At 32.6% G+C, this 14092-nt stretch overlaps 2 protein-coding genes across 3 annotated transcripts; one reads left to right on the forward strand and one right to left on the reverse strand.

Annotated features, from left to right (window-relative positions):
* The first annotated feature begins 323 nt into the window (after positions 1–323).
* On the forward strand, positions 324–4858 carry LOC111299161 (CRS1 / YhbY (CRM) domain-containing protein). 2 transcript variants are annotated; one of them, XR_016329709.1, is made up of 9 exons: positions 324–1304; positions 1531–2008; positions 2128–2258; positions 2775–3125; positions 3220–3376; positions 3458–3746; positions 3840–3899; positions 4000–4092; positions 4482–4858. XR_016329709.1 is itself a non-coding variant. In XM_022894201.2 (9 exons), exons 1-9 carry the CDS (start codon positions 333–335, stop codon positions 4575–4577), a joined length of 2631 nt encoding a protein of 876 aa, XP_022749936.2. In that variant the 5' UTR covers positions 324–332; the 3' UTR covers positions 4578–4858. The 2 variants fall into 2 exon arrangements, 1 of the variants encoding a protein (XP_022749936.2); XM_022894201.2 differs by having other exon boundaries at positions 3454–3746.
* Positions 4859–5046: 188 nt separating this feature from the next.
* Positions 5047–7880, reverse strand: LOC111299162 (putative uncharacterized protein YDL057W). Its single transcript, XM_022894203.2, has 8 exons — positions 7725–7880; positions 7548–7638; positions 7327–7445; positions 7103–7185; positions 6810–6931; positions 6237–6401; positions 5621–5714; positions 5047–5468 (listed from the first exon to the last, which is right to left on the reverse strand). The coding sequence occupies exons 1-8, from the start codon at positions 7830–7832 to the stop codon at positions 5267–5269; spliced, it is 984 nt and encodes a 327-aa protein (XP_022749938.2). The 5' UTR covers positions 7833–7880; the 3' UTR covers positions 5047–5266.
* Between the last annotated feature and the right edge of the window lie 6212 nt (positions 7881–14092).

The following is a 14092-nucleotide window of genomic DNA, read 5'->3' on the forward strand; positions in this document are numbered from 1 at the left end:
ATTTTTTCTTATTTATTTGTAGTCCATTTTAACCCTAGTAAAATGAGGCTGTCAGAAAGAACGAAGTCTGGATTTGTGGGGCCAATGAGGCCTGAGTGCATTCCTTAACACTTGTTTGGGCTCAAGCCACAAAGGATGGGCCAACCTGCCTGATCTGACCGATGGCTCGTCCACACCCCAAACTCTTCACTGTGGGCTTGAAATTGGAACTGATCAATTTGAGGTCGCAGGATTTGATTGGTTACTGATCCACACTACGTAAACATAACACCATAGAATCCCCATCACCATGATATAAAAGATTTTTCAGCGTTCTTTAATGTGGTTTAGCAATGGCGCTGTCACCATTTCCAGTAAATCATCAAACTTTCCCATCATCTTCACATTCTCTTTGCTATCTTCTTTTGCAAACCCGGACTCACTTTCCAAATAACAGTTTCAGAGTTCTCAAATTCAAACCTTCTTGTTGTTCTCATCAAACAATAAAGGTTGGTGTTGAAATAAGTAGGAAGAAGAGGAAGCCCAGGCCAAGTTTTTTGGATCAAATTAAGGATAAATGGTCTCAGAAACCAATCATTTCCACAAGACAGAAGTTCCCATGGCAAGAAAAAGACGGAATTGTAGAAGAAGAAGAAGAGGAAAGAGAGCAGTCTTTTGGGGCGATCCTATCTGAGTCAAAATGTGATAAGGTTCCACGAGAGGAAGTAATTGACCCAGTGGCGAGTCGGGTAATTTCTGCTCCTTGGTCTCATGGAAGGAAATTTAATGAACCCCATTTTGATTTTGTGCCTGAAATTTCAAATTTTGAGTCTAAAATAGGAGAAAGTTTTGCTAGTAAGAAATTGATTGAATTCCCAGGAGGAAACACAGTTGAAGTTGTTGGGGGCCAAATTGAAAAATTAAAACTTATAGATGACGACGCTAACTTTAATAACCAAACAATTGGACTACCAGTAGACAAAGAGGTTGCAGCTGTTGACCGCTTAAAAGATGTAGTATATTCCAGGGAGTATTTTGAGGTTTCTACTAGTGGTGACGAGGGTGGTTCAGTTGAAGGAGATAGCAGGAGAAGTATGAAGAGGAGCAACACAGAGACGGCGGAGAGAACGATACCAGAGCATGAATTGCGGAGGCTAAGGAATGTTGCATTGAGGATGGTAGAGAGAACAAAAGTTGGAGTTGCAGGGATCACACAGGCGTTAGTGGAGTACATTCATGAGAGATGGAAGTTGGATGAGGTGGTTAAGTTGAAGTTTGAAGAGCCTCTTTCTCTTAACATGAAAAGGACACACGAGATTTTGGAGGTTAGTGTTTATACATTGTTTTGATTTGTTATATATCTATGGCTACTTGCAAATCATTTCAATGATTGTATTGCTGTTAGTATATTGATGATATACTTCCAGGGGTAGAGTTATTGTATTGAAAATATTATTGATTAAAACTGAAATCTTAGTTTATATTAGGATTTGTATAGATTTGAATCTGGCTGTTTAGTGTCTTATTTGAATTATCCCCATTCTTCGTCAGAAAAGAACTGGAGGATTGGTTATATGGAGATCAGGCGGCTCAGTGGTGTTGTACAGGGGAATGGCCTACAAGCTTCACTGTGTTCAATTGTTTTCCAGACAGAATCAGGCAGATATGAATGCTTTGGATTGTTCAAATGATGTTAAAGATGATGCCTCCCAAAATCTGGTAGTCAAAGACTCTGCTAGGACCATGAAGTCCTTCATGCCTTCTTCAGAATATTTGAAGGATCTATCTAAAGAAGAGCTTATGGATTTATGTGAACTCAACCATTTGTTAGATGAATTAGGTCCACGGTATAAAGATTGGTCAGGTCGTGAACCATTGCCTGTCGATGGAGACCTGCTTCCTCCTGTTGTTCCTGGATATCAACCCCCATTCAGACGTCTTCCTTATGGGATAAGACACTGTTTAAAGGACTGTGAAATGACTACTTTCCGTAGACTTGCAAGGGCAGTGCCTCCACATTTTGCCTTAGGTAAATTATTGTATGAGATTGTCTTTGTATCACCAAATATTTCTTTTTCTTTTTTCTCCTTTTTTATTCAATCACCAGATCACTTTCTCTTGAGGGATTCTATATCTTGATTGTTATAGGAAGAAACAGGGAATTGCAAGGTCTGGCACAGGCTATGGTGAAGTTATGGGAAAGAAGTGCTATTGCAAAGATAGCCATCAAACGTGGAGTGCAAAATACACGCAATGAAAGAATGGCTGAAGAGCTCAAGGTGAGAATCTTGAAATGTAAATCTAAATATATTACTAGGGATTTTGTGAGCTTATGGAATGAATATGGAAAGTGTTCAAGTATTACAAATATGATTTTTTTGGTCTCAAGTTATTTTTCCATCACCTGGTTATCATTGTTTCTCTTATGAAAGGAAAAGAGAAAAATAATTTGTAATTATATTGTTATAATGGGAAACATACAAATCTGGTTTGCTAACGAGACATCTCATTTAAATTTGAAGCAAATGCATGTTCATGACTGTTTAAATTTCCTAAAATTTTCAGGTAGATATTGAAAACCGGAATTTCTTTATTTGAGCAGAATTGCTATAGATTTGAATACAATAGACCCATTTCAAAGTCGCATCAAGTTCAACTTCAGGCTGTTATAATTCATTACTATTTAGTTTATGAGACTTGCTCTTTTCTCTGTTCTAATGGTGTTCTGGTCTGTTGCTTCATTAGATACTTGTTGCTTATTGCTTGCTTATTGCATATGCACTTTGTGCATGCAGCAATTGACAGGGGGAACACTGCTTTCCAGAAACAAGGAATTTATTGTCTTTTACAGGGGTAATGACTTCCTGCCACCTATTATAATGAGGACATTGACAGAAAGGCAAAAATCAAGAAATCTTCAACAAGAGGAGGAAGAGAAAGCACGAGAGAGGGCCCTGGCCTTGGTTGGACCTAATGCTAAAGCTTCTAAACTTCCTTTGGTTGCTGGTACCCTTGCAGAAACCACTGCTGCAACCTCTCGCTGGGGGCACCAACCAAGCCTTGATGAGGTGGAGGAAATGAAGAGAAATTCAGCTTTGATGCAACAAGCTTCACTAGTTAGTCATCTTGGGAAGAAACTAGCTCTTGTAAGTTACAGATGCGGTCTCAAAGATTACCAAACATTTTAAAACCATGACACACTTTCGGATTTATGCTTTTTTTCTAACTTTTTGGTCCTAGGCTAAAGGGAAGTTGAGAAAGGCCAACAAGGCTTTAGCTAAAGTGCAAGAGCATCTGGAACCAGCAGATCTCCCAACTGATTTGGAAACTTTAAGTGATGAGGAAAGAATTTTATTCCGTAGGATTGGTCTGAGTATGAAACCCTACTTGCTTTTGGGTAAGAATGGGAACTTGGATTCTGCTTGATGTTTCTGACAAGAAGGGTTAAATATTTATATTATTTTTCTGTTTTAGGAAGACGAGGAGTTTATGATGGTACAATAGAAAACATGCACTTGCATTGGAAATATCGTGAGTTGGTAAAGATAATTGTGAAAGGAGAAAGTTTTGCCCAAGTCAAGCATATTGCAATTTCATTGGAGGCTGAGAGTGGTGGGGTGCTAGTATCTTTAGATAAAACGACCAAAGGCTATGCAATTATTATCTATCGAGGGAAAAACTACCTGCGTCCTTGTGTGTTGAGGCCAAAGAATTTACTGACAAAAAGACAGGCATTAGCTCATTCTGTTGAACTTCAGAGACGTGAGGTAACATCATATTTTAAGCTCTCGATGATTTATAGGATTCTTCTCCAACTAATTCTTTGTGCTTCCATCCAATTCTTTTTCATCTTTTTCTAGGCACTGAAGCATCACATCTCTGACTTACAAGAAAAGATTGAGTTGGCTAAATCAGAACTGGTATTCTTTTCATTTTAGATATATGTAATCACATAGTGATATTCAGCAAGAGGCAATTTGTTGAAGATTCACATCTTAATAATATATCGTTTTGATTCAGGAAGAAATGAAAACTGGGAAGGAGATTGATGTAGTAAAAACATCATACTCAAGGTTGAATGAAACTCCACTTTCGCATGAGGATTTTGTAGAGGTAAATTACCCACTAAATTTCTATGCATGCTGGTAGATAAAGTACATGCACTTCAGTTTCTTCCACCTTGTTATCAGCCAGTTATACCCGTTAGAAGTTGCAAACTTCCCTTTCGCTAAATTTCCTGTTACCCAAGAGTACTAACTCTTTAACAATTCACATCCCTCGATAGTCATTGATATTCTATAATTCTCTTTCTTCTCAATGATATCACAAATGGATGTAATGGAAGAGAATGGATTCTGTACCTGAAACTGGCCTCGATAGTCTCAGTTCATTTCAGTTTTCTGATTCTGAAACATGTCAAGTAGGGTTCTTGTTCTTATGCTACAATAGTATGTTTCCCATGCACTGATTGTGATAACAAATATATTTTTCCTTTGAACCAGGAGGAATGGGAAGAGGAGTATCTAGAAAAATATGGCAGTGGCAAAGAAGATGGTTATGAACAAAAGGAGCTTATGCCTGAAAGACCAGCTCGGTAGTTCCTCCACAACTGATTCCACATGCCACTGCAGAACTTTAATAAGAAAACAAATGCTTTAACATTCCAGCAAGCGGACAAGGGAAAGTTCATCAAGCAACGGAGATCATAGAATTGTGATTTTAATTGGACGTTGCATTAACATTATTTGCTAATTGTCATTTTGTGAAGCAAGTGATAGGGTAGGATTCATGGGCAAATTTAGAAGCTCGTAGGTGCTTTTAGTTGCGTTGAAAATACAGTAACCCAGCACAAGTTTCATTTATTTATTTATTTTCCCCATCTTCTATATTCTTGATTGGTTTGAATCAATCTGGTATTCTGTTGACTTGCTTGTTCGCACTCATTTAAATAGGTGTTTAAAAGACCAAATACAACAACACATTTTAGTATTCCCAATCATGCTGCATTGGGTTTTTATTAAGACCAAATATAAAGACTTCGACAGTTTAACTTAGTTGATTCAATAATTTATTTTTAAAAAGTGATATCTTAGTAAATTTGATATTCAAACTTTAATATTTGCAGTCTTTTTATCTATTTTAAGCTACAGTTTCTTTTGTATTACATTGCGGGAAAATTCCTCCAGACACTTGTATCATGTTTGTTGCGAGGAGAAAAATTAAATGCCTAACATCATGACGAAATTGAACTTCAAATTAAAAGCTTATCCTTTGTTCACAAAATTGCCTATTTTGCAACAACTCTGTCTTGCTCTAAGGCTGACTTTATAAAGTTCAGAACAATCGATGCCAACTCAGTTTGATGCGAGGTGTATCCATGATTGGCTCCTTCTACAATGTGTAATTGGTGATTAGGTATAATCTTGGCAAACGCCAATGCATCTTCAACGGGAATTATTTCATCAGCAGATCCATGGACAGTCAAGACCCTGTACGTAAGATTGGTGAATAAATGCATAGAAAGCATATACTAGTATTAACAATCATTTTATAATGACGTCTAAAGCTAGATCAATGAATTAGTGAAGAAAGAGTGATTTTGAAATAACAATAATTAATAGGTTCTAGATTCGAATCTTACCGACATTGTTTATCAATCTTGATGCAAGCTTCATGCATATCTGTTCTTAAACGCTCCGTCAAGCTTTCCTCAGTCACACGGTATTCAACACCTCCTAGATAGATAAAATGTAATTCAACTGTGAAATGTTCGCACTCAAGCATGCAAACAAGATTGAACAAGAGTAATTCAGTAATGAACAACCAAGCAAGATGCATGGGGCTGAGAGAGAGATGGGTCGGTAAGGTAGGGTAGGTGGGAAAGATATGTGCCTAATTTAATTGTTGTCTTGTTGATACAGTACTACATCTCAACCTTTCTACATTTTACAAGCAATGTTTTCATTCTGGAAATTGTTAAGAAATTTCAACATTTTTAATGCACAATTTCTATTTTTCTTTTCTTACAAATACCAAAAGCTAGTAGAGCACTGCAAGCAGCTGTCTTCGTCACTGATTATGTGGTCACGATCCTATCAGGATACTTTTAAGTAACATTTAAACTGAATGGAAAATCCAATCTGAAGGACTAGTGATTTGCTCAACTTAAAAAACAACAAATAGACCCTTGATGGACACACATAGATATAAACAAAAAAAAGTCAGGAAGTCATACCCATAATGAATAAAACAATTACCTTTCTTATTCTTAACTTCAAAGTATCCATCCTTCTCAATTATTTCCATAAAGTCTTCTCCCAAGCGTTCTGAAATGCCTCTCTTCAAATCATAGCGGCCAGAAACGTTGACAACTAAATGGATATCCTGATATTTAGAAGCATAAAGAAGCACTACATCTCCTCCTGCATTTACATTATTTCATTGATACAACACTTACAGGGTAATATTCATATGAAACTTATTAGCCAACTAACACATTAAGTAAACAGCAATTGCAGTGAACAGAGATAATTGACAGATTTAACACTTAAGCCTCACTAAGTCAGCAAGAAAAGAAATATAATCTAAATGTCAGCTTGGTTACAAATTCCTTGTATTAATGATCAAAACAATACAAGCAAAAGATATTGCCAAGATCCAGCAAAAGGAAGACCTGAAAATAACTCATTGCTTAGAATGAAATTGAAGATACAATCTTCATCGACGGTTTCTGTTAGAAAACTTACATACAACTTCTATTGTGCAGTGTGGAATCTTTTTCTATTTTAACTAGTTAAAATTTCATGTATGAAACAATAGGGGACACTCACCTTTACTATGCCCAAGAATCGCACTTACCACACGATTTTTCCCAGAAAAGTGTTGAATTACGGCATGTAAATCATCAGCTTCTCGGGTATAGTTACCATACTGAAATGAACCATCACTTTCTCTGAAAAATGTTATGATACAAGTTAACTACTAATATGAAACAAAGTGAACAGAACCCACAACTCCAGAAATTGACATAACAAGTAAGAACCACACCATATAACACATATTGTCTATGCAACAGAAAGCACCTCATAGAATCTCTAAAATGACGTCTTTTAATTCTACTCACCCATTTCCAGCAAAATCAAAACGAAAGACACTGATTCCTTCTTTCTCTAAAGCAGCGGCAAGGTTCACCATAGTATTATGTTCCTGAAGTAGAATTAAACCAAGTGAGATTCCATAAATTATTACTATTTCTACATAGACAGACATTTTCAGTCATTGTATTTGTTATTGAAAGCAATGTAAAAGAGACGGAAGGACCCAACTCCGACACTACCAAGTACCAACCTTGTTGCATCTGAAACCATGACATAAGATTACAATCCCTTTAGACCCAGTTTCATGCAATAAGCCCACCAGTTTTTCTCCATGCTTGTTTGGAATTATCACTCTCTGTTGCTCAATCACTAAATGAAAGAAAAGGGTCACTTTTTTTTCCAAATTTCTTTTAAGTTACATAAAAAATTGGAATCATAAAATTTCAAAAGAAATTACTATTAATTTGGGACCTGGGTTTTGAGCAGAGTGAGAGTGAGCCATCCTCGAGGTTGTTGAGTTTGCTGTGGAGATGCGATCGGCGAATAAGATGAAGCAATGAACCTGTCAAAAAGGAGATTTAGGATAAGTTGATAAATTTAAGAGCAATAGATGAAAGTTACAAGCAATAGCGTCCATTTCCTAGTTACCTCTCCCTCTCTTGTGGTGTACTTACTAAAGCAAGACCGCAAATGGGTTTTCTGTATCTCAGTCTCGCAGAATAAAAGAGAAGAATAAAAGAGAAGAATGATCAACATTTTCGCGTCCGGTTAAGGGTACATATTAATGAACATGCGATTTCGGTGAAATTAAAAATAATAGCGGTATAAGGTTAATTATGATGAAATTAAAATAAATGATAAAAATATATAATTGGTTGTAATGATAATGATATGACAAAAAAAAAATTATTGTGAGAATCAAAATGGTTACTAAAGATTAAAATTTATGTGTAATAAAAGTTTTAATATAATTTTCAGTTAATAATTAATTAAAATTTATTTCAATTATTTTTAATGTTAAATAAAATTTTAAAAATTTTATATTAAAAAATTAATTAAAAATTTAAATATAAAATTATAAAAATACTTCAAAATATTTAATATTTGAAATATAATATAATTATAAATGATAATTAGACAATTAATCTTAAATATAAATATAAACATAAATATAAAACATATAATAAAATAAACAAATTTAAATTACTAAAAAACCTATGTTACAGTGCCTTAGGAAATATAAAAAACAGAATGGGCATTATAGTCCAAAAACTTTAACTGGAGTCCGTGGTTTTCCATTGCACCTTGAAAGGCCCAGTACTCCATTGGAGAAATGGTAAGATTAATCCCACCGAACAATGCTATCCAAACAAAGCTGCTCTGCGATTTGAAAGGAAAAAGAGAAGAAAAAGAGACGTGAAATCACACCATACTGATACTGCGATTTATTCCAAATGCAGTCAAAAAGTCGGGCCCAATTAACCGGTTTGACCGAATAATTCGGTAAAATATTAACAATTCTTATATTTATATCATTTTTATATAAAAATTAATGTTATAATTTGTGTCAAAATATACTTTTTATTAAATTTATATATAATTTTATTAAAATTTTAATTTTTATCAATTTTTCTTTTTAATTCATATAATCATTATACTAAATTATCATACGATATTTTAAATTATCAATTTTTATTTACATGATTAATAAATAATTAAAAATTTACTCCAAAAGGCAAAATCTCATCCGTTTATAAAAATTAATTATAGAAAAATATTTTTGATTAATTTTTTTAAATTAAAATTAAATAAAATAAAGCTTGAACTTTAAAAAACCTTAAAAAAAGTTGGAAACATTCAAATCACTAAAATTTAAGTTGCTTCTTTATTCTGTCCATGAATTTTTTTTTCCCAACCGTTCTTCAATGCCTCCATTCAAATCATAGCGGCCAGAAACAACTTAAAAACACCTGATGGAGAGGAAATTCATAAAAAAAAGAGAGTTTGAGAATTTGATAAGTTTAAGATAAATGAACGACGGAGTTTCCATTTCCTTTTTACTTGTTCAGAGTTTCTTTTTTCTTACACGACAGCAGGCAGCAGCAAAGCAACGCTCCAAAAGTGTTGGGCCTATGGCCACTGACGTGGTCACGACACGACACGACACGACATGCTTTTAAGAATAGGAGACCGGAGGTTATAATAGAAAAAAAAAGGGAAAATTGTATTAAGTTAAAGTCTTCGAAGAACTGGGCCTAAACTCAGCCTGGTCACTGGAACCGATAAAGTGAGTGAGCTTGGATCTGGTACAGAAACCCGACTCACCTCTTTAAGAGAACGGAGATGCTTACTTTTGGGCCTAATACATATATTATGAGCCACTAAAGAAAATCAAATTTTAAAATTTATATCAATATAAAACCTAATTTATAAATTGAATAAAATTATAAAAATAACAGCAATAAAAATAAAGGCAACTATTATAAAGAGTAAGGTATTTAAATTTTTTTTTAAGATAATAATCAAAAGATTACATTAATTAACAAGGAATAAATGAATTATAAAAAATAAAAATCTTTGGGCAATATCAACTTATATTAATGTAAAATTTTTAATTTTATATTTTTTTAATCATTGATTTTAATATATCTAAGGATTAAGTGAAAAAAAATTGACAGCCAATTGTCCAAAATATCCCCCATTAAATCAATCTAACAAATTAATTAACCTCAAGACATCAATTAATTATCCAATTATCCCATAAAAATTCAATTAAACACACTTGGCACAAAATTGTTCTTTGATTTTGCAAAGTCTTGCATACTAATAAAGATTTTTACTTTTTATAATTCATTTATTACTTATTAATTAATGTAATCTTTTCATTATTATCTTAACAAAAACACATTTCTCTTTATAGAAATTACCTTTTTTTTTATTACTATGAATTTTCATAATATTATTCAATTAAAAAATTATATATATATTTTTTAAAAATGACTTGATGTGAAGCCGAAGACACCTTGTAATATTATATATTAAAAGTGTCAGCTCACTTGCTATTCTAAAGGGGAAGAAAGAATCTATAAATGAAAATAACACAATTTTGCGATAAGAAAAACTTATTATTGATGTTGATTGAGTTAATTTTTTTAACATGCAAGTAGTTTAATCGTAACTTAGAAATAAATATTTCTTCCTAACATTTGAAGTCATTCTCACTCCATACTATCTATTATTAAAACAAGGTTAGCAAAAATTCTTAAAAGTCTCCATCCCCTCAAAAATATTATTGCAAAAAAAAATGTCATTTCTTTTATAGTGATATATATATATATATATGTGTGTATATGTATGAAAAATCATCTCATTCGTTAACATTGGAATTTTTAAATTCCACCAACAAGATTAATAAAGATATTAAAAAATAAAAATTGATTAGAAAATTAATAAAATAAATGATAATTTTATTATCTTATTTTTGAAGTTTAAAACTTCCATAGAAAATGTATAAGAAACCTACCTTATATATTATAGCATATGACACTTACAAAATATTCTAAATTAATTACTTCTCAAATAATGCAGTATACCTATACTACCATAGATAAAGAGGATTTCTTAAGGATACTGTTTTTTAATTGGTTTTTTGTTGAAACTTCACGCAACTCAACACTTGTGTTTGACACCTGACTTTCGAAGTTTCTTTTTTGGTCTTCTTGATTATTGGTATTAAAGGTTATTTGAAAAATTAAAAAGGTGGGCCAAAAGATAGAGAAATGCTTGGATTTGTGCTCTTTTATTTCTCTTTCAGTTTTTTTTTTTTTTTTATGTTTTTCAATAAAAGTTTTTGTCTCTTTTGGTTGTTCAGTTGAATGTGGCTTTTTTTTTTTTTTTCGAATAGTGTCTGTTTTGCAATGTTGAATTTGGTTTTATGAAACTTAATTGTTGAATGGGGTTTCAGTTTTTATTTTTTTGAATTTTTTGTTTTTTATTGAAGAATATTTCTTCAATGTTAGGTTTTTTTTTTAAACTGTTTCTTCTGGGGTTTGCATATTATTTTATTCTCATTTAAAGTGATGTAAAGGTAATATTATTTGGGATTAGGTTGCATGAATGGTGATTTGAATGGGATTTCTTTGTAGACTGGTTTCTGTTTCTTATTTGATTGGTTTTTTTTTTTGGACAAGAATTGTTTGGTGCTATTTTGTAATTAAGTTCAAGGTGAGTAAATGTTTTTTTTTTTTATTTTTTATTGTCCTTTTGTGTCTTTAACTTGAATGGAATTTATTTCATTGCATGTAATGTGATGATGGTTGTTTGAATCATTTTTTTTTTACTTGAATGTTGATTCGATTTGAGTTTGTGTATTTGTAAGCTTTTTTGTGTTTTTTTTTTTTTTTATGTTTGATTCATTGTTGGTATTTTGAGGTTTACATGTTATTTTATTTTGGTTTGAAATGGATTAAAGGTTGTGTTGTTTAAGTTAGGTGTTTCATTTTTTTCCTTGCAAGAGTTGTTGAAAATTGTTTACTGATTATGTTTAAGGTAAATGAATAGTATGGTGTTTTGTTTTGGTTGGATTTTTGGTAACTATTTGTGTCAATGAATTTGTTCGATCCAAAACTTGAGACAATGGGTGTAATCCGAAAAAGGATTCATAAATGATTGTTAATGGAATCAAAGTTACCAAATTTTGAGGAGTCGGTATCAATTTATGCCTAATTGCTCTGCATATAGTTCCTCTAATTATATTTTCTAAACGAACTAGAGCCAATCCGAATTGATTTTGTAAGAGATCCGCTACAAAACAAATACGCTTATTTTTCAAATGATTCATATCGTCAAGTATACCCATTCCAAATTTCACTCCAATCAAATGATCCGCAACTGTCAATATATCTCACGGTAACAAAAATGATTTCCACTTTGACTTTGTGGACCACATCCGGAGCCATCCTTCTTTTTGGGTTGCTTGTACGGTTGATAGCCTTCTTTAATTGGGAGGCGGTGTTCCACCAAGTTCTATCCAGGCCAGGCATTCCATGGTAGTTCCAGGCAAAAACAGTCCTTGAACTCCTTCCAAGTAACAAGTAAGAAAGGAGTTGGGATCCTTCGTCTCATCTTCAAAGAGCTTTGCATGTTATTTTTTCTTTTTAGTTTAAAAGTTGTGTTGTTTAAGATTTTGTTGTATAAATGATGGTTGGAATTGTTTTCTGTTGGAGTTAGGTTTGAGGTGAGTGGAAAATTCAGTGTTCTGTTTTGATTGTATACCTTATATTGGAATATTTCTGATTGCTCTCGACTCTAATATTCACGTTTTTATATGTTAACTAACCTTAAGAATGCAGTTAATATATTGGATGTTAGGATTTAATAATGTTATGTTGCTAATAATGAAGTTCTTTTGGTTATTTTGTACTGTCTGGTGCAAGTTAAGAATAAAGATACTGAAATGAAAGATCACACCGATAGTGTGCATCAACTATAGTGGGACCCTATACATTTTGATTTCATAGCAACTGCATATAGAGATAAGACTGTTTAATTGTGGGATGCTCCCAGTAAGTGAATGCTTTTTTGCATTGTTGTTTAGAACAATGAAAAGGGGAGGGAAAGACAACTATAGTTTCATATGGCTCAACCATAATTCTTATGTTGAATATTATGAACACTTCATTGATTCTGAATGAAAGTTGCTTATTGAAGCTAACTAAATAAATAGTTATGATGTCAATCATCAGATAGGTGTTTACCTTTGCCTGCTTTGGCTTTTGTAGGTGAAAAGTGCTCACAACAGGCAAAACTTAGTGGGAAGAATATAAACATCACCTATAAACTTGATGGGACACATATAGCTGTTGGTAATAGGGTATGTCTTACTAATTTATGTCACTTGGAGATATGTCACTTGGACAACTTGAGCACACTTATGACCTGAAAATTTTTACATGTATAGTTTCTATAGCAATTTTCATCATGCTAATAAATTATTTTTATCATTGATCTTACTCTGTTTTATTTTACTGCAAGATGATGAATTAACAATATTAGATGTTTGAAAATTTAAGCCTATTCACAAATGTAAGTTCAGTTACGAGGTATTATTGAGTTCATACCATCTCGAGCAAGTCCAACCCTCTTAGTCTAGGACTTGTGCGCAATCCGTGACGCACACAGCTAGTTGCTACTGCATTGCAATTGACCCAACAAGAAGGTTTGGTTTAAATCTGTCTTAACTTCTAAGCTTTATTGCATCTTGACATTGTTGCATCTTAACATTGTTGGTCTTTGGGATATATGAGGGTGTGCAACCAACAATGTCAAGATGTAACAAAGCTTAGAAGTTAAGACAGATTTAAACCAAACCTTCTTGTTGGGTCAATTGCAATGCAGTAGCAACAAGCTGTAAATTAAACAATAAGTTAAACCGAACCTTCCTTTAACTTAAGCAGTAGCCACTAGCTGTAGGTTAATCCGCCTTAGCTTCTACGCTAGAAGCAATAAATTAAGCAGTAAGTTAAACAAGTCTTTCTGCTTAGTCTATAGCTCGTCTATTTTGGTAATAGTTGCTTAAAAAAGTCTTTGTCTTTGTTTCTTCAATTTTTGTGTGGAATTCTTCTGGAATTAACAATTAACAATGTTAAATTACTCTTAAATAATTAATTTATAGTAACTGCTCATATTTCTCTAAAAAAAATTAAGTTTTTATTTTTTAATTTTTTTTAATTTTAACTCTATCAAATATCAATTCAATATAACATTAAAAATTATTGTAATAAATTAAGCGAAAGCAGATGCCCCCATTAATTTCATAAAAAAAAAAAAAACCTTAATAGAGTTAATTAATGCATTTGAAGCTGTTTTTTTTTTTTATATATTAATTTGAAATTAAAAAAATATACTTTAATTATTAAAGTTAATCGTACAACATTCAACCAGCAAACCCACAACGTTACTAATATACTTTATCTTATTTTTATACTCTATCGAATAGACATATATATTTTCTCGTC

Source organism: Durio zibethinus, chromosome 18 (assembly GCF_047325235.1).
Source record: "Durio zibethinus cultivar Kanyao isolate XHJ-2024 chromosome 18, ASM4732523v1, whole genome shotgun sequence".
In the NCBI taxonomy this organism is placed as follows: domain Eukaryota; kingdom Viridiplantae; phylum Streptophyta; class Magnoliopsida; order Malvales; family Malvaceae; genus Durio; species Durio zibethinus.